The sequence below is a fragment of the Littorina saxatilis genome, linkage group LG11, assembly GCF_037325665.1.
Source record: "Littorina saxatilis isolate snail1 linkage group LG11, US_GU_Lsax_2.0, whole genome shotgun sequence".
NCBI lineage: Eukaryota > Metazoa > Mollusca > Gastropoda > Littorinimorpha > Littorinidae > Littorina > Littorina saxatilis.
Window position 1 is genome coordinate 27,893,785 of NC_090255.1, and position 22,165 is coordinate 27,915,949.

A 22,165-nucleotide genomic window follows, 5' to 3' on the forward strand; every position below is an offset into this window, starting at 1 on the left:
CTTCAATTTGTTTGTCTATTTATGACAGGAGCAATTACCACGGAGAACATTTATTGTCCAAAGTAAAAATTCTTGCAGACGCATAAAAACACACGCACGCACAAACACACATAATTCGCAAGCACGCACAATCACTCTCTCACACACACACACACACACACACACACACACACACACATACACACACATACACACACACTCTCACACATACACACACTCACACACACTCACACACACACACACACACTCTCTGCTTTATTAGCGCAGATCGACGAAGTCGATTAGAACGCTTCCAGGCTGTAAGTGTTTGTATAATAATTATGTCGAAGGATACCTGTGTTGAATAACAACAACAACACAACACAAACCTCAAAGGAACAAGAACACATTTTAATTTCAACACTATTAGTTATTTACATACTTGCCAATCATCAAAGTTCGAATAATATGATATTATGTAAACAAAGAAATAAAAACAAGGCAAATGATGTCGTCTTAGTATCATATTTACAAGTAGAACGCGCATAAAGAACTTGCATCTGTACCATTGTGTGAGTTTCCTGCTTTCATCAATATTGTGGTGATCATGATAAACAAAACAAAAACCATCATTCAAGATATTTGTAACACCAAGGTCAAATACACACACACACACACACACACACACACACACACACACACACACACACACACACACACACACACACACACTCACACACACACACACACACACACTCTCTGCTGCATATGCACATATCGACAAAGTCAGTTAGAAAGCTACCAGGCTGTTCTTGTATTTATAATATGTAGAAGGATACGTGTGTTGAATTACAATAACGACAAAACAAAAACCTTTAAAAAAACAAGAACACATATTAATGTCAACACAAATACAGTAATTTATCAATAACGTGGTGATTATTTCAGACACTTGACAGTTCGCAACGCCAAAGTCGCACACATGCACACACAAACAGGCATACACACACACACACACTGCTGCATTGGCACATATCGAAAAAGGCGATTAGAAAGCTAACACACACACACACACACACACACACACACACACACACACACACACACACACACACACACACAGATAAACACACACTCCCTCCTCCTATCCCACCCTACCCATCGCAATTTTGAGGACAAAGCTTCTGTTTTGACGATAGGGAAACGTAATTCAGTAACCGAACGTTTCATTCGATAAGCATAAGTGTTATGATGGATGTTTTATGGGAAACATAAGTAACAGAAAGAAGCCCTATTTAAGAAAAGTTACAAAGGCGTCAAACTTACTATGAAGTACACCGCTCGCCACATAATCTTGACATGTTAGCTTTGTACAGATCTCGAATATTGTTCATGTTAATTTCAGTCATAACATTAGAATCGGTATCCGTTGCTCTACCGCATGGGACAGGAAGAGAAGCTTGATTTTCAATGGGAAAGTGTCCATATACTATATTTTTGTAGAACTGAAACCGCAGTCGCCCCCAACATTTAAATTCATAAAATGTCAAGTCTGCTTGTTATATTAGACCCAAGCAAAATAAGAACAACCAAACCTTTTGCATTATGTAACGAGAGCAATCAATAGACAGATGATATTTATGTCAGGGTTGTGTATAGTAAACCAAGTTTAATTCCAGTCTTGCCATAATTGATATAACAAGACTGAAGTTTCAATAAGTTATTAGAGGAGGAATCAAACACGAGAAGTACTTGCTCTTCGCGTTTAACGTGAACTTCATGACTGCTGCAATCGCTTAATCGCAGTCGATGTTTATATTCAAAACAAACTTGTGTACTGCTACCACTTCTTCGGAAATGAAAGTACACAAGCATATTGCTAATTGAAGTTGTCTTTATTTTAACGAATGTATTTGTTGAATACATGGGCGCCTGGAAGAAAAACGTATTGCCTGACTGTACATTTTAAAGTATTGTTCGCTGTGCTATCCATCCTGATGGTTGCCGGCAGAACTTTTGGGGTAGGCCTTTGCAATAAGATTGATAATGAGGTGGCGGACATTTTGATGCAAGCTGAAGACAATATTGAGGTGGCGGACATTTTGATGCAAGCTAAAGACAACATTGAAGTGGCGGACATTTTGATGTAAGCTGAAAACAACTTGGCATTGAAGTGGCGGACATTTTGATGCAAGCTGAAGACAACTTGGCATTGAAGTGGCGGACATTTTGATGCAAGCTGAAGACAACATGACACAAATGGCCGTGCCAGTATTACAAAGATGCGAACATGCTTCAGTACGAGTCATGTCATTTTAAACTCGAGACAAGTAAACTGACCTTGATACTGAAGGAGTAATGGGCGTAGCCGAATAGTCATACGATGAAACATGCCTATAAGCAAAGGGACAGACGCAAAGTGGTCGTAATAGACTGAATTTCTGGAAGAAACGGTGAATTATAGAGAAAATGTCGTTTATGAAAGGTTGTCGATAGGGCGGGTTCGACTGTATTACTGAATACAACTCGAAGCTACCACACTTGATACAGTTTGGCTGCAATGGTATGGGCCTGGAGGCTTGAAACAATTGGAGGAGCATGACTTAATTTTACTGTGCGATTGTATCATTACTGAAGGATAACAAGAGAAATATGGAATAATTATATTATGTTGGAATTGTAACATCTTTGGTTTGCACCATCAGTTTAAAAAATGGCAGTTAATATCAGAATATTGTTATTGTTAAATGGAATGATTATATTATTTTGGAATTGTAACATCTTTGGTTTGCACCATCAGTTTAAACAATGGCAGTTAATATCAGACTATTGTTATTGTTAAATGGAATAATTATATTATGTTGGAATTGTAACATCTTTGGTTTGCACCATCAGTTTGAAAAATGGCAGTTAATATCAGAATATTGTTATTGCTAAATGAAACTTCTTATATGCGATCTTTCTCTTTAGCGATATTGGTATATGTTAGCTTGGGTAAGTCTTTACAAAGAAAACCTTCGGCGGGGATATTTTTTTGTATTTTGCTTTTTGATAAGGAAGCTTTCTTATCACAATATCAGCGAGCTTTTCATAAGCGGGTATGTTCGTCTGTACATTCTTTTTGAGATTCGGGTGTTGTTCGTTTTGTTTTGTTTTTGTATTAGTGAGTGTTTGTTTTCTTCATCACTACGTCTATTTACGCCCAGAAGCGTAGGTATAGACTGGCAGTGACATAAGGATTTGATCAAACTCATACGTTGGCATTTTTATAATCCGCAAACGTCTACACATATTTTTAAACACACTGAGACTCAGTGTGAAACGTCCACATAAATCTCAACAACAACAACAACAACAACACGAAAAGGAAAGAAAGAAACAAACATACCCTTTTAAATTAATGTGGCAAACAGTAAGAAAAGCGTTGCCACTCATCAGTGGAGAAAAGCAAACGTGGCGTAACAGCGAATGATGAGCTCTAATGTACACATAATGCTGAAATAAAGAGTCTTTTCTCCGTACAAGACAGTCATTGGAGGAATGATGGCATGACAATACTGACAGTAATGCACAAATAAAATGTATATTATCTATACAAGACAGTTGTTGGAGAAATTATGTCATGACAATACTGACAGTAATGCAAAAATAAAAGGTTTATTATATATACAAGACAGTTGTTGGGAGAAATTGTCATGACAATACTGACAGGTAATGCAGAAATGAAGGGTCTATCCTTTTAACAAGAAAGCCTGTTACCTTTTTAACGCTACCCCGCCAACCAATGGTGCTATAGCAATACTGACAGTTCAATCAGAAATATGGGGGTCAATTCTCAATACAAGCCAGTTTTATCATCATAATCCTGCCAAGCGATTATGGTATGGCAATACTGACGCTATGATCAGAAATAACGGGGTCTATTGTATATCCAAGACAATCCATTGACTATAATCCAGCCAAGAAATAACGCTATGGCGACTTTGCCAGTGTAGGGCCAAATATACCACATTTCACTTGGAGCGGTTGAAGCTGGTTTCTTTCGTAACTGGCCTAGATGGAGCAGACTGTATAAGTGGCAGCGACCCACGCGGCCCTCTCCTAGGTAGCTTGCGTCTGCAGATCAGGTCCAGCCAGAACTGGCGCACGGCGGGGTCGCGTGCCGTGAAGATGGCGAAGATTAGAAACCCCTGAAAGGCGGTGGTGCAAGTGAACAAATACTGGAACACCAGGCGCGCGTCCTCGATGGCAAAGAAGGCAAAGAGCCAACTCAGACCTGTGGTAGGAAAAACAAGACATGACAACATTAAAACAATAACAAAAAGTGCAGTTGCATTATATTATTTACAAGTATCTATTCTATACTATATATAAAAATGGATGTAAGTGTGTGTGTGTGTGTTTGTGTGTGTGTGTGTGTGTGTGTGTGTGTGTGTGTGTGTGTGTGTGTGTGGTCGCCATACCTCAGAGATGGCAAAAGGTAACCACAAGATATTGTGCATGCACACTGCCCTGGACCCACAGATGTGCACCTGCGTTTTAGTTTCTCGAGACATTGTTTCCTTCATCGGATCATGACCCTCCCCATTAATGAATACAGGCTATATAGTGCAAGGGAGGCAAGTCATGCTTTGTCACCCATGAAAGGGAGGTAACTCTTATCAAACCCGTATACCGTGTCATTCTCAAGGGCTGCCGCTATCATCCCGCCCCCCCCCCCCTCATCCCCCCCCCCAACACCCCGCTCCCCCCCTTCCAATCATCGCACATAATACAATCTGTCTCTGGAATTTTCCAGACTCTGTTTACGAAACGATCGCCTCAGGGAGAGATCACGTGAATTTACAGATTTCTCTCCTCTGTTCAATAAAGTATAACGCGCTCACTCATGACATATGCGTGCTTTGATCAGATCGCAACTAAAGTAGGTGTGAGAAGAGAACACATTGAACGAAATAGAAACTTGCCTTGCCTATAAATCCAAATGTATGAGCTCACACTTTTATCTTTCTTATCCACATGGGAATAAGATTCTAGAGGTTTGTGAGAAAGGGGAGATCAGAAACACCCGGGCGAAGCCGGGCCTGACTGCTAGTACATCTAAAAATAAGTTATTTCCCGGGAAACAATCATGTGAATCATCAGCTTTCTGTGCTTTACTTTAGGTTTCAGTTATAAAATCAATCCATCCAAAAATGTCCAATATGCATAGCAAAGATGTATTTGTTTCTGTATGTTTCCTAGGAGACGGATGCCCTGATATCACCAATTAGTTAGTGCTGGTTTACATCATCAATGTACTACAAAAGAAGAAAATGGAAAGTTGTCCTCCACATAACTACACCATCCTGCTACCCATTTCACACTCATATACTTTCTTTTTAAGTAAAACATCATCTTAACACTCGTACAAATTCCAGTTAAACACATTGAGCAGACATGAGACCAGCAAAGGTTCAAAAAGTAGGAAAGTGAGCCGGGGTCATGGGGCAACGCCCCGGTAGGGGGTTCAGGGGGGCTTCGGAAAATGAATGTTAGAATTATAAAGGCCATTTTGGGGCCTCTCCTGATAGCAAAAAATGAGATCATGCCTTTTTAAAAAGCTATAAAACCCACAAGAATAATATGTTTTAGCATTGCCATTTTAAACAAAAGTGTGATTTATAACAATCACACACACACACACAAAACTTTCCCCTTATTTTTTCAGTTGCTAATGAAAGATGAAACACCCGACTACGTTCTCATCAACTAATTTCGGTGGTGCACTCGCCCTATCGCAAAAAGAAAAAAATGACAAAAGTTCGTTTGCATTTATTTTATAGAATTCTCGCGACCTGGCGAAAAAAATGTCGATGCACCTCTAGCCCTATGTATCTGCTAGTGGTACCGGTCAGTATCGTCCACAACCAACCACTCAAATCGACGTACTTTGCCGTAACCTGACCCTGGGGTCCGGAGCCAAATCGCCGACCGGATTTTTGAGTGGGCGTGGTTTGCAGCGAGAGTTATCTTTTCCTAGCTTGCCCCATGCATAGATGCTACACCAAGTCCGTATTTCACCAAGCAGTTGCCGTTGTCGCACCACGTGCACACGGCCTGACTGGGAATGGATATCTTGGTGATACTGTCGCCAATGAGCTGGCGCCTTTCTTTCTTGTTGATGGTGACAGTCACTTCTTCTGACAGCCAGTTGGCTTTCCACTTGTTTTTCACACTTTGGTGGTCGATCGTAAGAGCTTCCACAGCCGACAAAACAATACGGAATCCAGACGCCATGATGCTACCTTTTTCACCTTCGGCGTTTGGAGATCGGCAGCCAATCAAAACAACCCACAAACCGCCATCGGTGAATAATTAAGCCCCGGCAATTACTATGGGTTCACGCGAGTGCTGGGGTGCGAATGCACTGACTTCAGACGCAGACAGCTTCAGCTGAACGGTTCATACCACCACATATGGGTTCACGCGAGTGCTGGGGTGTGAATGCACTGACTTCAGACGCAGACAGCTTCAGCTGAACGGTTCATACCACCACCCTCCCCCCTTTTTTCTCAACGAATTTGCATCGATCTCAAGAATGGTCTGTGAGCTAAGGAAAATATCAGAATTCCGATAAAAATCGGACCAGTCCCTTATCTGATTGAGACGCAATCTTTCTATTCAAATGAGACGTAATATTATTTTGTCTGGGAGGGATGTCGTGTAATTCAAGACAGATTTACATGAAGTAACAGATATGCTAGGACCACTTTAAAATTGCATTACACGATTATACAAAGCCAGCAGCCTACATCAATATGAATTCCGACAGAGGGAGGCGACAGAGAACTTCAACCAGGATTTAAGAGAGTGTCACCTCCCCCCCCCTCCCCTCTCCAGGAATGGCCAAGTATGTTTAATTGGAAGCATATCAATGTTTGCAATTTAATCTGTCCATTCCTCACCCAGCACGACGAAGCAGCCGATGGAAGCGCGGATGCTGATGACGGTGTAGCTGGTGCCACCATGGGACATGTCACGCCGACGACAGACGCTGACGACGACGAGGACGTAGAGAACGATGTTGGCGCTGACCATGATGATGATAGGGGCCAGGAAGGCGTAGTAGAACGGCGTGCGAGACATCCAGCAGCTTTGAATCAGAAAATACAGATAATGCAATGAACCCCCCATTTGAAGACACCCATAAAGCTGAGCCAATCAGGTCTTCTAAATGAGGGAGCCTTAAAATGGGAGTCAATATACACAAGTTATGAACAGGTAGTCTCAGAAAAAAGTCATGGTAAGTGACCTTGAAAAAGACGCCAGGGCAATTCCTGTTACTTTTCGTGCAACGGTTATAACTCGTGAGCACGTAGAAGAATGTTTCTATCACTTGGCACAGATGCAGGTGGACAGTCACTCGCTAAGCATGCAGAGTTGCATACATGTAACGTTTGTCTTTGTGGCGTTGTCACACAAATGGAACGGAAAACCGTCACAACTTCCATTCTCAGGTTCTTTTGCTCTTCGTTATGGTGCGCGTACAGAAGAGAGTCTTTTTCAATGTCCTGTATAATTTGAAGAAGCTTCTCCGTGTAATTTTAAATTCATTCCATATCGGCTGCAGGCATATTTAAAATACATGTATTTCTAACCAAAACACAGCTATTTAACATCTGGGCTTTACCACAGAAAAAATATAGTAATCTTTTTGTGTTCAGTTTAGCAAGAATGTTGCCATTACGCACTATTTTGCCTTGAACCATGGCATGATACTATCTATATCAAATTATCAAATAACCAAAGGGAAGTAATCGCTCTAAATACATACGACTTGCGTAATGCAGTAAGCGAGAGTTATACGGAACAAATCTCCTGGCACCTAAGAGAAGAACAAGCATTGAAATGAACAAGCGACTATAATCCTCTTTTTACATTTAGTCAAGATTTGACTAAATGTTTTAACATAGAGGGGGAATCGAGACGAGGGTCGTGGTGTATGTGTGTCTGTGCGTGTGTGTGTGTGTGTGTGTGTGTTAGTGTGTGTGTGTGTGTGTGTGTGTGTGTGTGTGTGTGTGTGTGTGTGTGTGTGTGTGTGTGTGTGTGTGTCTGTGCGTGTGTGTGTGTAGAGCGATTCAGAGTAAACTACTGGACCGATCTTTATGAAATTTTACATGAGAGTTCCTGGGTATGATATCCCCATACATTTTTTCATTTTTTCGATAAATGTATTTTATGACGTCATATCCGGCTGTTTGTAAAAGTTGAGGCGGCACTGTCACGCCTTCATTTTTCAATCAAATTGATTGAAATTTTGGCCAAGCAATCTTCGACGAAGGCCGGACTTTGGTATTGCTTTTCAGTTTGGTGGCTTAAAAATTAATTTGTGAATTTGGTCATTAAAAATCGGAAACTTGTCATTATAAATGTTTGTTTTTTTACGATCCAAAAACAATTTCATCTTATTCTTCGTCATTTTCTGATTCCAAAAACATATGCATATGTTATATTTGGATTACAAACAAGCTCTGAAAATTAAAAATATGAAATTATGATTAAAATTAATTGTCCGAAATCGATTTAGAAACAATTTCATCTTATTCCTTGTTGGTCCCTGATTCCAAAAACATATAGATATGATATGTTTGGATTAAAACAAACTCAGTACGCTAAAAATAATAGAGATACAGAAAAGTGTGTTATCCTGCTCAGCGCGACCATTACCGCACTATTCTGGCGCTTGTCGATTTCACTGCCTTTGCCACGAGCGGTGGACTGACGAAACTACGAGTATGCGGTCTTGGTAAAAATAATGCAGTGCGTTCAGTTTCATTCTGTGAGTTCGACAGCTTGACTAAATGTTGTTATTTCGCCTTACGCGACTTGTTTAATACATTTAGTCAAATTGTGACTACATTTTTTAACATAGAGGGGGGAATCGAGACGAGGGTCGTGGTGTATGTGTGTGTATGTGTGTGTGTGTGTGTGTGTGTGTGTGTGTGTGTGTGTGTGTGTGTCTGTGCGTGCGTGTGTGTAGAGCGATTCAGAGTAAACTACTGGACCGATCTTTATGACATTTTACATGAGAGTTTCTGGGTATGATATCCCCGGAGGTTTTTTTCATTTTTTGGATAAACGTCTTTGATGACGTCATATCCGGCATTTTGTAAAAGTTGAGGCGGCACTGTCACACCCTCATTTTTCAATCAAATTGATTGAAATTTGGGCCAAGCAATCTTCGACGAAGGCCGGCCTTTGGTATTGCATTTCAGCTTGGAGGCTTAAACATTAGTTAATGACTTTGGTCATTAAAAATCTGAAAATTGTAATTTAATTTTGTTTTTATAAAACGATCCAAAATTACATTTATCGTAGTCTGCATCATTTTCTGATTCCAAAAACATATAAGTATGTTATATTTGGATTAAAAACAAGCTCTGAAAATTAAAAATATAAAAATTATGATTAAAATTTAATTTCCGAAATCGATTTAAAAACAATTGCATCTTAATCCTTGTGCGTTCCTGATTCCAAAAACATATAGATATGATATGTTTGGATTAAAGACACGTTCAGAAAGTTAAAAAGAATAGAGATATAGAAAAGCGTGCTATCCTCCTCAGCGCAACCGCTACCGCGCTTTTCTGGATTGTCAATGTCACTGCCTTTGCCACGAGCGGTGGACAGGTCTTGCGGAAAAAATGCAATGCGTTCAGTTTCATTCTGTGAGTTCGACTGAGCTTGACTAAATGTTGTATTTTCGCCTTACGCGACTTGTTTGATCTAGATCTAACTTGTTTGCTCCATTAAAAAAAGCATAACTGACTATTTTTTTCTCTGGAAAATGACATGTTACTATTTTCACATGGTAACATGGCAAATAGCTAGTCCCTCCTCCCCGGTGGGGACCGGTTGTAAGAAATGGCGTCGCCTTAAACCTCTATCCTTGAAAAATAAAGATCCATCCCCCTCCCCCCCCCCCTTCCACGAAACAAGCAGAACTTCGTATGTTTCCAAACGAACAAAGACAGAACTTACTAATGTTCCCCACCACTGTAGAGGTCGACATCAATGGACAATATGATGATCACTGGAATCAGAGGAAGACCTGCGAATAGGCAAACATAGTTACACGCATTTTGTAAACACACAGTCATATCAAGAGTCACTGATTCTGTCCTTTCGGTTAGGTGATGTCCTGTAACGTACAGCATATACATGTAAAAAAAAAACTGTACAAAAAGAGAATTAAAAAAAAATAAAAAATAAAAATTTCATCTTATTCCTTGTCGGTTCCTGATTCCAAAAACATATATATAGATATGATATGTTTGGATTAAAAACACGCTCAGAAAGTTAAAACAAAGAGAGGTACAGTAAAGCGTGCCATGCAGCACAGCGCAACCGCTACCGCGCTAAAAAGGCTCGTCACTTTTACTGCCTTTTGCACTAGCGGCCGACTACAGTCATTGTGAAAAAATGCAGTGCGTTCAGTTTAATTCTGTGAGTTCCACAGCTTGACTAAATGTAGTAATTTCGCATTACGCGACTTGTTGTTTGCTGTAGTTGTTATTTTTTCCCAAAAAAACCAATTACGCAACAAAAAAAACAAAACAAAAAAAAAAACAAGCATTTTGTAAACACACAGTCATATCAAGAGTCACTGGTGAAGAGAAAGGGCATTCAGAAACAAATGATTCGAATGAAAATTAGCACGTTTATTGTGAAGAAATATATTAATCTTGAAAAATAAAATCGTTATCAGTTTATTAGTCTGCGGTTGTACCAAACATCCATCATTGACAATTCTAAAACGCGTCATAAAAGAAGACACATCTATCTTTCTCTCGCTAGCTTTATCATTGTCTGTATGTCTGTTGTGTGTCTGTTGTGTGTCTGTCAGTCCCCACAGGAGAAGGGAGAGATACCTACCCTATGATTACCAAGGTGGTATCTGCAGAAACTCGTGACCTATATCACACACACACACACACACACACACACACACACACACACACACACACACACGCACGCACGCACACACACACACACACTCACACACACATTCACTCACACACAAACCGCACAACAGCAACAACAACACCTGATAACGTACCCCAGGCCGGTAAAGCCGTTTTCAACATGTATCTGCTGAATTTCGTGACCATGACTTTGACCAGGAGCAGATACTGCAGGATGCCCTCTATCACCATCCACATGAAAGACACCAGGATCAAATAGTGCAGCAGTGCTGCCACCAAGACACAGCTCACGTGACCATGCACGCGCGAGAATCCCGCCAGGAACGTGACCCATGCTAGAAGCAGGGCCAGCGCCATGTTGAACAAGGTCTGCTGGGGGTGACTGCTGTGTAACTTCCTGTGAACACAAACAGTGGTCTTAGTGTATCCCTCCAGTTTGGGTATATAAATACCTGACTTTGTGTCGCTCAACAGACAGAACAGATGAGACGATATGGAATCAGACGATGTAGGATGATACGAAATGGGATGAGACGATATTGGATGAGACGAAATGGGATAACAAATGAAATGTATCACATTTACTTGATAACAATGACATTGTTCACAATTACTTGATACAATGAAATGTATCACATTTACTTGATAACAATGACATTGATCACAATTACTTGATACAATGAAATGTATCACATTTACTTGATAACAATGACATTGATCACAATTACTTGATAGAAATGATATGTATCAAATTTACTTGATAACAAATGAAGTATATCACACTTACTTGATAACAATGCAAATAATGTATCACACTTACTTGATAGCAATGAAGGAGATGACAGTGACGGAAAGACCAGCAATGGACAGACTGAGGCCAAACACAGAGATGAGCGAGAGGGCTGATTCGTGAATCTGTGCTATCTTTTCTTTCCTGGTTTCCTGTCCGTAAAGGTCCTGAAACCACCGGGAAATACACAAATTGGTATTGAACAGAACATGTCACTAATTTACCACGGCTGCCACTGAGGATGTTAACATTTTGTTTGTTAATCTAAATTTCATCAAAGAAACACATAATTGCCAGACAGTCATGTTGTTCTGTGAGCTACCTCGCTTGAAAATGCGAATCCGGTTTGATGATCACCCTCTAACACATTCTTACCTTGCATCGTGTCGCTTTTGTAACAAACCATCCACGAAGATTTGGTTTAAAACTAAACAAAAAATGTTGTTATAGCTTAAAATATTTGTGCCAAAGGCGATTGTGACCAGTACCACAGCATTGTCGGAACGGTGATCACGCTCACACATGCATTTCCGCGACAACTTAAAGCTGTAGAAACAACCGCCCTCTGACAAAAAAGGTAAGCAAACAAGCGAACAATTAAGAAAACAAACAAAACGCCTATATCTTAAAAGTCAATAAGGCAATACTGAACAGCATCAAAGCGAACTTGATACGATGATCACAGTGAGTCGAAGACGTCTTTCCCTTGCATCGTTGTTACACTAACAGTCCTCTGGCAATGAGGTACTACGAAACAAAAAACCAAGTTCCCACTATATGACTTATACAGAAGACGATACTGACTAGTAGTAGGCCTACACAAAATATTGTGAGATGATAACACTCACACACGCCTTTCCCTTGCGCCGTGTCGATTTAGGAACAGCTTTTCTTTGCTAATGAAGTTAAAATAAAACAAACACAAATAAACCATGTCATAAATGCAAACGGGAATACTGACCAGTAGTACAGCGAAGTTTGTGAGATGATCACACTCACACACGAGCTTTCCTTGGACGGTGTTGCTATGGTAACAACCTTCCTCTGACCACGCCCCCTTTCCGTCTTGCAGTGCGAAATCCCAAAACACACATCTGCTCCGTTCTCGTTGGATTGCTTGGTCTTTTGAAAGTGGCTATATAATCAATAATCATGATTAAATTCGTTAAAATTAATCATATAAGTGCGCATGTAATACTAAGGCTGAATGGGGGTAGGTATTTATATCAGTCAACGTTTCACACACACACACACACACACACACACACACACACACACACACACACACACACACACACACACACACACACACACACACACATACACGCAAACACTCAAACACACACACACACTCAAACACACACACACACACTCACCTTTACATGTTTGCAGTAAGCACCTGTGATTGCCTGAATGATATAAACACACTTCAGACTTGTTGGTAGTAGTAGTAGTAGTAGTAGTAGTAGTAGTAGTAGTAGTAGTAGTAGTAGTAGTAGTAGTAGTACGGTAGAAGTAGTAGTGGTAGTAGTAGTAGTGGTTGTTGTTGTTGCTGTTTTTGGTGGTGGTGGTTTTGTGTTAATGTTGATGCTCTGACTGAACATTGACTTACCTGAACGGGGGTGAATACAGTGGTCACTGATCCGTTGCCAAAGGCTGACAGGTTGGTTTTAGGCTGGCCGTCCACAGTGATTCGGAGAGCGATCACCTTGCTGTTCAGTGTGGTGTGACGGTGGCGCGAGTCAGCATCCGTCACAACGGTTTCACTGGACCGGAACAGCGAAGTCTTGGTGAAGATGCTGGCAGAGATGCGAATGTCTCGCCCCGGGTATTCTGCAAGACGTGATTATTATCTTACAGGCACGGTCCTTCCTGTGTAAACAAATCGGTCTGTCCAGGCTGTTCACTAAGATACGGCCAAGCACTCATACACATATCCAAAATCAACTGCCCGGATGCGTTCCGTAGAAAGCGGAACAATTTTGTGTGTGAATTTATTGTACCGATTGACACACGTGTTGCAAGCGAAATTAGTTCGTAATGAAAATTGCACTCTGCAGATAAAGCAACACGGGTGTCTTTTTATATTTAGTCAAGTTTTGACTAAATAATTTAACGTAGAGGGGGGAATCGAGACGAGGGTCGTGGTGTATGTGTGTGTGTGTGTGTGTGTGTGTGTGTGTGTCTGTCTGTGTGTGTGTGTAGAGCGATTCAGACTAAACTACTGGACCGATCTTTATGAAATTTGACATGAGAGTTCCTGGGTATGAAATCCCCATACGTTTTTTTCATTTTTTTGATAAATGTCTTTGATGACGTCATATCCGGCTTTTCGTGAAAGTTGAGGCGGCACTGTCACGCCCTCATTTTTCAACCAAATTGGTTGAAATTTTGGTCAAGTAATCTTCGACGAAGCCCGGGGTTCGGTATTGCATTTCAGCTTGGTGGCTTAAAAATTAATTAATGACTTTGGTCATTAAAAATCTGAAAATTGTAAAAAAAAATAAAAATTTATAAAACGATCCAAATTTACGTTTATCTTATTCTCCATCATTTGCTGATTCCAAAAACATATAAATATGTTATATTCGGATTAAAAACAAGCTCTGAAAATTAAATATATAAAAATTATTATCAAAATTAAATTGTCCAAATCAATTTAAAAACACTTTCATCTTATTCCTTGTCGGTTCCTGATTCCAAAAACATATAGATATGATATGTTTGGATTAAAAACACGCTCAGAAAGTTAAAACAAAGAGAGGTACAGAAAAGCGTGCTATCCTTCTTAGCGCAACTGCTACCCCGCTCTTCTTGTCAATTTCACTGCCTTTGCCATGAGCGGTGGACTGACGATGCTACGAGTATACGGTCTTGCTGAAAAATGGCAGCTACTTGACTAAATATTGTATTTTCGCCTTACGCGACTTGTTTTTATGTGCTTATGGGTGTGTGTGTGTGTGTGTTTATCCGAAAGGAATGCTAATGGTATGTCATGAAGAAGCCTAGACATTTCTGATGCTGTTCACAGGGCCGGTCACACGGGTTGAGCAGTACGTTTAAATTTGGTTCCCATTGACGAGTATATCCCGATTTTAAAGCGACCTTTGGCCGCTAAACGTCGCTGACAAGTTTGGAAGACAAAATTGTCAAACGGTTTGTCCATGTCAAAGCTTGCATAATTTTCCACCATCATTTGGCTGACTCGAAACCAGAGCACGACAAAACAGATTACTTGCCAGCCAAATGGAAAAAAACTTTCTCCGATATGATCCTTAGCTGGTGTTTGAGTTCTCTAACAGAACATTCAAGGCATTCAAAAGGCTCACGAACATGGCGATAGTTTTTCGGCGATGTTGAATTGTTTTACGTTCGATCGCATTAAGTTAATTTCTATTGTATTGTGTTTTGTACAACCGCTTATTTGGTAGTGAATTCGATATGATCCTTAGCTGGTGTTTGAGTTCTCTAACAGAACATTCAAGGCATTCAAAAGGCTCACGAACATGGCGATAGTTTTTCGGGGTTGTTGAATTGTTTTACGTTCGACCGCATTAAGTTAGTTTCTATTGTATTGTGTTTTGTACAACCGCTTATTTGGTAGTGAAATCGATTGCATTGCAGTGCATTGTATTGCGATGTTACGTTAACATATTAGGTTCTGTGGTACAGTTGAACCTGTCTCTAACGACCTCAAAAGAGAACGACCAAAACTGGTCATCGACATGCTGTTGCTATGACAAAAAGAAAGAAGTGATTAACATAGAAAACGAAAACCTTGTCGGGGATGTTGGGGTGGTCGTTCTGGACAGGTAGTCTTGTATGAGAGGTGTTTAAAGAGGAAGGTTCGACTGTATAGTATTGTAATGTAGTGTATTACAATGTGTTATTTTGTCTTGTATTGCAGTGCTTTATTTTGTAATGTCATTGTGTTTGTTTACAGTATCGCACTTTTTTGGTATTATTTTCTATTATAATGAATGTTCCTAATTGCATTGTATTTTACTATATCTTACCCTCTATAATGCTGCGGCCGATTTTGCCAGGCAGCATGATGGCGGTGTCTGTGTTGTCATATTTCTCCTCGCCCTCTGATCGGTTCCCCCGACCTTGACCTTCGGTGACCTCGGTGACCTCACCGCTGTCAGACGCAAGCTCAAGTCCAAGCACGTGCGAGTCGGAGACTGTTGTCAGGTTCCAGACCTGAAGGACGGTGTTGTTGGTCTGAATGCGAGTGGAGCCTGACTCGCCCAGTAACACACTGTCCCCAAGTGACTCTACGGCTTGCAGCACTCTGAATTAGAAAAGATACATAGTGCAGTTAGAGATATAGAGACTCAGTAGGAAAGAGATCTAGAGACTCAGTAGGAAAGAGATATAGAGACTCAGTAGGAGAGAGATATAGAGACGCAGTGTGCAAGTAGAAGTTGAACATCTGTAGAACGGAGATGTTGGTCTGAATGCAAGCGGTGCTTAAGTCGCCCAGTGACACTCTGTGCCCAAGTGTCTCTACGGCTTGCAGCACTCTGATTTAGGAGAGAGACATAGTGCAGTTAGAGACATAGAGAGTCAGTGCCCAATTACGAACATCTGAAGGACGTTGTTTTTGGTCTAAATGCAAGCGGTGCCCGAGTCGCCCAGTGACACTCTGTCCCCAGGTGACTCTACGGCTTGCGGCACTCTGATTTAGGAGAGAGACATAGTGCAGTTAGAGACATAGAGAGTCAGTGCCCAATTACGAACATCTGAAGGACGTTGTTTTTGGTTTAAAATGCGAGCGGAGCCTGACCCGCCCAGCGACACTCTGTCCCCATGTGACTCTACGGCTTGCAGCACTCTGATTTAGGAGAGAGACATAGTGCAGTTAGAGACATGGAGACTCAGTGCCCAATTACGAACATCTGAAGGACGTTGTTTTTGGTTTAAAATGCGAGCGGAGCCTGACCCGCCCAGCGACACTCTGTCCCCATGTGAGTCTATCTACGGCTTGCGGCACTCTGATTTAGGAGAGACATAGTGCAGTAAGAGACGTAGAGACTCAGTGTGCACGCAGAAGTTGAACAAATGTAGAACTATTTGATTTAACAGGTGGAAGTAGTGAAGATAAGATAAGATGAAAACCAGATAAGACAAGATAAGAAAGAATAGAACAGGATAAGATAAAATAAGATAACATAAAATAACATAAAATAACATAACAGAACATAACATGACATTTCTACAAGACGTTTATGATCTGATAAACAGAGAGAAGTAATCGCTCTAAATGCGTACGACAGCGTAAGTGAGAGTTCTGCAGAAACCGTCTACAGGCACCTGAGAGAATAACAAGTATCGAAATGAACAAGCGACTTTCATCCTCAAACAAAATTATTGCCGCAAGCTCATAATTATGGTCCTGATTCTCCGAGGCACTTTAACTAACACTTACGTACAGAGTCATACACAAGAACCAGCTTTTACTCTTGAGAGGACATAGTCCTTAGATCAAGACTGGTTTTTACAGAACAAACACACACACACACACACATTGTTACAGGGTTGCCGCGAAAGTCAGAGCACTATTTAACGATCTCATAAACAAAGGGAAGTAAGCACTTCAAATAACACTTTAAATAACACTTTAAATAACACTTCAAATAACACTTTAAATAACACTTTAAATAACACTTTAAATAACACTTTAAATAACACTTCAAATAACACTTTAAATAACACTTTAAATAACACTTTAAATAACGCTTTAAATAACACTTTAAATAACACTTCAAATAACACTTTAAAGCGCTTTGAACTTCGGATAAGGCGCAATATAAATAAAGAGAATAATTAAAATAAAAAATAAAAAAATAGCGCTGGCGCTTTGCCTCACTTAAACCAGACGCTTAGTCTTGTAAAACTATGAGACACTACACTAATGTTCTGCAAATCCTGACTATACATTTTCCTTCCATCTTTCAGGCGTTTTTGACAAATACTTTTCAAAAAATGTATATATGCAACCGAAATATCTGCCTGTGTTACCCAAAAGAGTGGAACGAGAACTAAGCGAATGAGAATTATGTTAACATAAATAATATCATGCAATATTGCAGTTCTGATAGACATGTGGGGGAAATCGCGGTGTTGAATTTGATACGACACCCAGCGCCCTGTTTCAGACCCTACTGCTACGGAATTGTAACGTTAGGGACTTGTATGTACAACAACAAACTACACGTGGTTCCGGTTTCGTCATCATTGGTAAAGTAGACGTATATTTTGTCAGGCATGCGTTAATGGCAGACCTCAGACCGTGCGATGTACAGTACACCATTTCTTACAAATCAAGCAATATATTCGGCCAGGTACAATATTGTTCTCAGAACGACAATAAAGCTTTATCCACTCAATTAACAGATGCGTATACTTGCCAAACATATCTATTATAAATGTTGATGGATGAATGATGATAAATTGTAGACGGATGCATGTTATTGATTAAAAGCCCTACAATGATGTGCTTGGCAAAAAAAAAAAAAAAAAAAAAAACAACAACAACAACAACAGATGCCTAGATCATTTGACGAGACAATTCTACTCGGCGGCATTACAATGATTGCTTTGTCAAAATATCGAGTCCTATTGTTTCGCTGGAAACACATAGCTGAAGGTACCTATAGTGATTGACACCAGAGACAATGCATGAAAACATAGGTATACAAGTGTACATAATTATGAGCCTACCTATTTGTAGCATTATCCGCAGTGTTGGAATCTTCTAGCACAGTCTGGTTGAGTCCAGCGACAATATCAACGATCTCCAATAAGCCTGTTGCGGTCTGTTGAGAAGATAACACGTGAAACGTCAAAGCGAGTAAGCCTACTGCACACTTTGGACACGTTTTCTGTGAATGTTGCCCCAATATGAATAAGTGACATGAAGGGGTGTCAAAAGGTCAAGCATGTTCAATAACATTGTTTATGCAAAATCTATCTAGACCAAACCGACTATGCATCGTTTTTATCATTTTCTGCAAACAAGAACATACCATCAAGCTGATATCTAAATGTATAAATACCTGTTGTGTCGTGTTTCACATACTCATCAAGGACATAAAACCGGTGTAGGATTTCCCCTCTGCAGAAAATACACATTAAGTTGCACTATCTCTGGTTTTCCTTATAACTAAGAAGGGATTTTAAAGAAGTGTCAGATATGACCCTCCACCACGGAATGAGTCGCATGTCACCTTTGCATGATTTTCATATTTTTACATTTTCCTAAAGAGTTTGTTATGCTCTATCCAGTGGTTAAAACCGTTTTAGAAAAGAGTAACACTTTTCGAGTTGTAAGCCTGTGACTAAGGTGACCCTCACACCTTTACCAGACACCCCCCGGACTTATATTAAGCCTAGCGCAGAACCGCGCGAGGTGACATGCGACTCATTCCGTGGTGGAGGGTCACATATGAGGGTCGCTTTTATTTAGCGAATGATCGATATGCCTAATTAAAAAGACCTGCTTTTCTGTCAATCTGACCGAGACCGAAGGCGATATGCTCACCAAGGATTGACAAAAACGTCGGTCTTCCTGCAGGATTAACATTGTAAACAAATGGATGAATAGTTCTGACTTTGACAATTAACATTTCACTTGGGATTGGAATCACATCACAAAACTAAAGTACTAATAAGACCTCCTCTGTCAAAAGATACAACTCAAATGCCCTATTCATGCAACATAATAGCGTCTTACACATACTTCTATCGGTATGTTACTTAGTCTGGTAGCATTTTCCAGGATGTTGGCTACCAGAATGACGTCAAGTGCTGATGTAGTGGAGTTTTCTCTCAACACAGCTTTAGTAGCGTTGACAATTTCTGGCAAAGTCGTTTCGTTTATATTCGCCTGAAAAACAAACAACAGGATGAGCTTCTATGCAATCCTAAGTGAGATCTCAAAAAAGTGTGGATGTAGTGGAGTTTTCTCTTAACACAGATTTAGTAGCGTTGACAATTGTTGGCAAAGTCTCTTCGTTTATATCAATCTGAAAAGCAAAGGACAGGGTGGGCTTCTATACAATCTTAAATAAAATCACATTAATACATTTGATTGTGATAAAGCATCATTGGGTTGGCGTTAACTAATTTTGAGTCAATGGCAAGTGAATCTCAACAAAACACACTTACTTTATTTACTGATGGTGATTGTGACATCACACAACAATACAAGCGATTGCAGTCATATGATGCATTAATGGATGTATACACAATATTTTGACAATAATGACAATTAAACGTAGACATCACACATATATATTTCATTACAATACACTTTAAGTTTTAAGTGTATATTTTATTTATTCACGAGTTTCCGTTTTCTTACCCTTGACAGATTTCTTATCGCGCCTGTTTTCTCTGATTCAATCAGTTCGTTCCCCGTCGTTGTCAAAGCTGCAATGAATAGATGCATAAGTATACACACACACAATTAAATAATTGAATTGATTGATCAAAGAATTAATGAATGACAGGATAAACAATGAACGCCGAAGTAAATACATTAATAAGTAAATATATGCGTCTGTAGGTAACAATTGTAACCTAGCTACCTTGATTGTTAACTTTTATTAATTTTTGTTTTTAATTATTGTTTTGCTTTAAAACAACAACAGTTCTTCATTCATGTTTTTCGCGGGAGGGGGGGGGGAGGGCAAGAATTAAATTTTACGTAAAAGTCCGTTTCCCTGCCATTGTAGGGTGTAATGCGCAATTTCAGTGATAACTTTATATCATATTTATGTATATCATAAGATACTAATACTGAGAATGCCCGTGGCAAAACATATTATAGCTTGTATAACCTATTCATCTACTCTTTTTTTTGTCATTTTCATGAAATAAATCAAACTTCTTGGAAACACTCCTGTTGGTACATGGTGCCTTTTCTCTTTCTGTTCAATTACTCACTCACCAAATCTCTTGCAGGCGAAACTCATATTACACTGCATTTAAATGGGAAACTTGTGTTCTGTTTTTCTTCTGTTTAACATAGCCTTTGCAGACATATTTGTGAGCAGCATTTTGGAGTGACAGTGAGGGCAGCCTAGGCTTGATATTAAGGAATACGGGATGTACGCAAGTAGTCATACTACATAACACTATTTCAAATGGACAACATGACACAATTAGGTTTACTTTAAGGGGCTGAGGCTTGAAAGTGATACATACTTTGGACCAAACCGACCTGGTCGCAAAACCTCTGGCGTTTTGTTTAATTTTGAACTATTTTTAATCAAAGGCACCGTTCTTTTAGGCCGAGTGTACACTCAAAACCCTCACCAGAGTGAGGTCTTCCGTTGCTGTATTATTCATGATTTGGAAATGTAAAAGCATACTAGCGTCATCACGATCAAGTAGGGTTCACAATTTGTTTCCTTCAGTTAGCAAGCTCTAGGTCTATAACGTTGAGCTAAACTGGGCCAAGTTCACATTTAATACTGTGGCTGGATGTGTTGTTGTAGTTGTTTCTTCACATAAACAGTTGGAAGACAATGTTAGAGTATCGACTTTACATATACAAAAAAAAAAAAAAAAAAAAAAAAAAAAAAAAAAAAAAAAAAAGCAAATTACAAAAAATTTCTTAGACCTTAAACCAAAGTATACGTCTTGAAGAAGGCTTATTATCTACCAAAATCCTGTGATGAATGGCAGCGAAAGACTGTTAGTTTTTCTCTTCTTTAAAATTAGATCTTGTTCGTGCATTGTGAATGATATCAACAGGCTGTTACCGAGCATAACCTTGCTTTCGGCCTTTTTAAATTTCTCAGGATATAACCTAATTTTTGGCTCACGAAGTGTAGCCTATGCGATCGTAACTTTGTCTGTCTGTGCGTTTGTGCGTTTGTGCGTGTGTGTGTGCGTGTGTGTGTGTGTTTGTGCGTGTGTATGTCTGTGGTAGAAACTTTAACATTTCCGAGTCTATGTGTGAGTGGTTATCCAAGACTATGGATAAAGCTCGCATAAGATTACGTCACGGTCAAAAGTGTTTGACGTCAATTAATGCATCATGACGGCATGCCTCCCTGTAGTCTTTCTCTCTCGCGTGGTGTGTGTGGTCTCGGTTATTGTTATTTTGAGCGGGCCGAGACTATTTGGCAGTCGTGTCCCTGTGAGTAGGCTACATGCAGACAGACAGATCTAGATCTAGTGTCTCTCTTTCTTGCACAGTGTCACCTAAGCTTACTGTGTGTGTGGGTGTGTATGTGTGACGGAGTGATTGAGTTTGTGTTACTGTTTGTTTATTTCTTACGTGAGCCTTGAAGGCTTCGCCTCTTGTTTGGTTACATTTTCGTTAAGTTAGATCATGGTAACCCCAAACGGTACCCACATGTTACCATACATGGACATTAAAAATGATGCAGTCAAAGAGTGTATTCAATAGATG

General features: G+C 39.9%; 1 protein-coding gene across 1 annotated transcript in view; it reads right to left on the bottom strand.

Annotated features, from left to right (window-relative positions):
• Positions 1-304: 304 nt before the first annotated feature.
• The window catches only part of LOC138980169 (adhesion G-protein coupled receptor G2-like), a 52,502-nt gene continuing 30,641 nt past the window's right edge, over positions 305-22,165 (bottom strand). The window contains exons 11-21 of the mRNA XM_070353002.1: positions 20,105-20,172; positions 19,481-19,627; positions 18,463-18,557; positions 15,753-16,030; positions 13,349-13,569; positions 12,698-12,871; positions 11,767-11,903; positions 11,081-11,343; positions 10,003-10,072; positions 6,927-7,114; positions 305-4,255 (exon numbers count right to left, since the gene is read on the bottom strand). Coding sequence (XP_070209103.1) covers positions 3,993-4,255; positions 6,927-7,114; positions 10,003-10,072; positions 11,081-11,343; positions 11,767-11,903; positions 12,698-12,871; positions 13,349-13,569; positions 15,753-16,030; positions 18,463-18,557; positions 19,481-19,627; positions 20,105-20,172 — 1,904 coding nt within the window. The 3' untranslated portion in view covers positions 305-3,992. The remainder of the gene's footprint in view (positions 4,256-6,926; positions 7,115-10,002; positions 10,073-11,080; positions 11,344-11,766; positions 11,904-12,697; positions 12,872-13,348; positions 13,570-15,752; positions 16,031-18,462; positions 18,558-19,480; positions 19,628-20,104; positions 20,173-22,165) is intronic.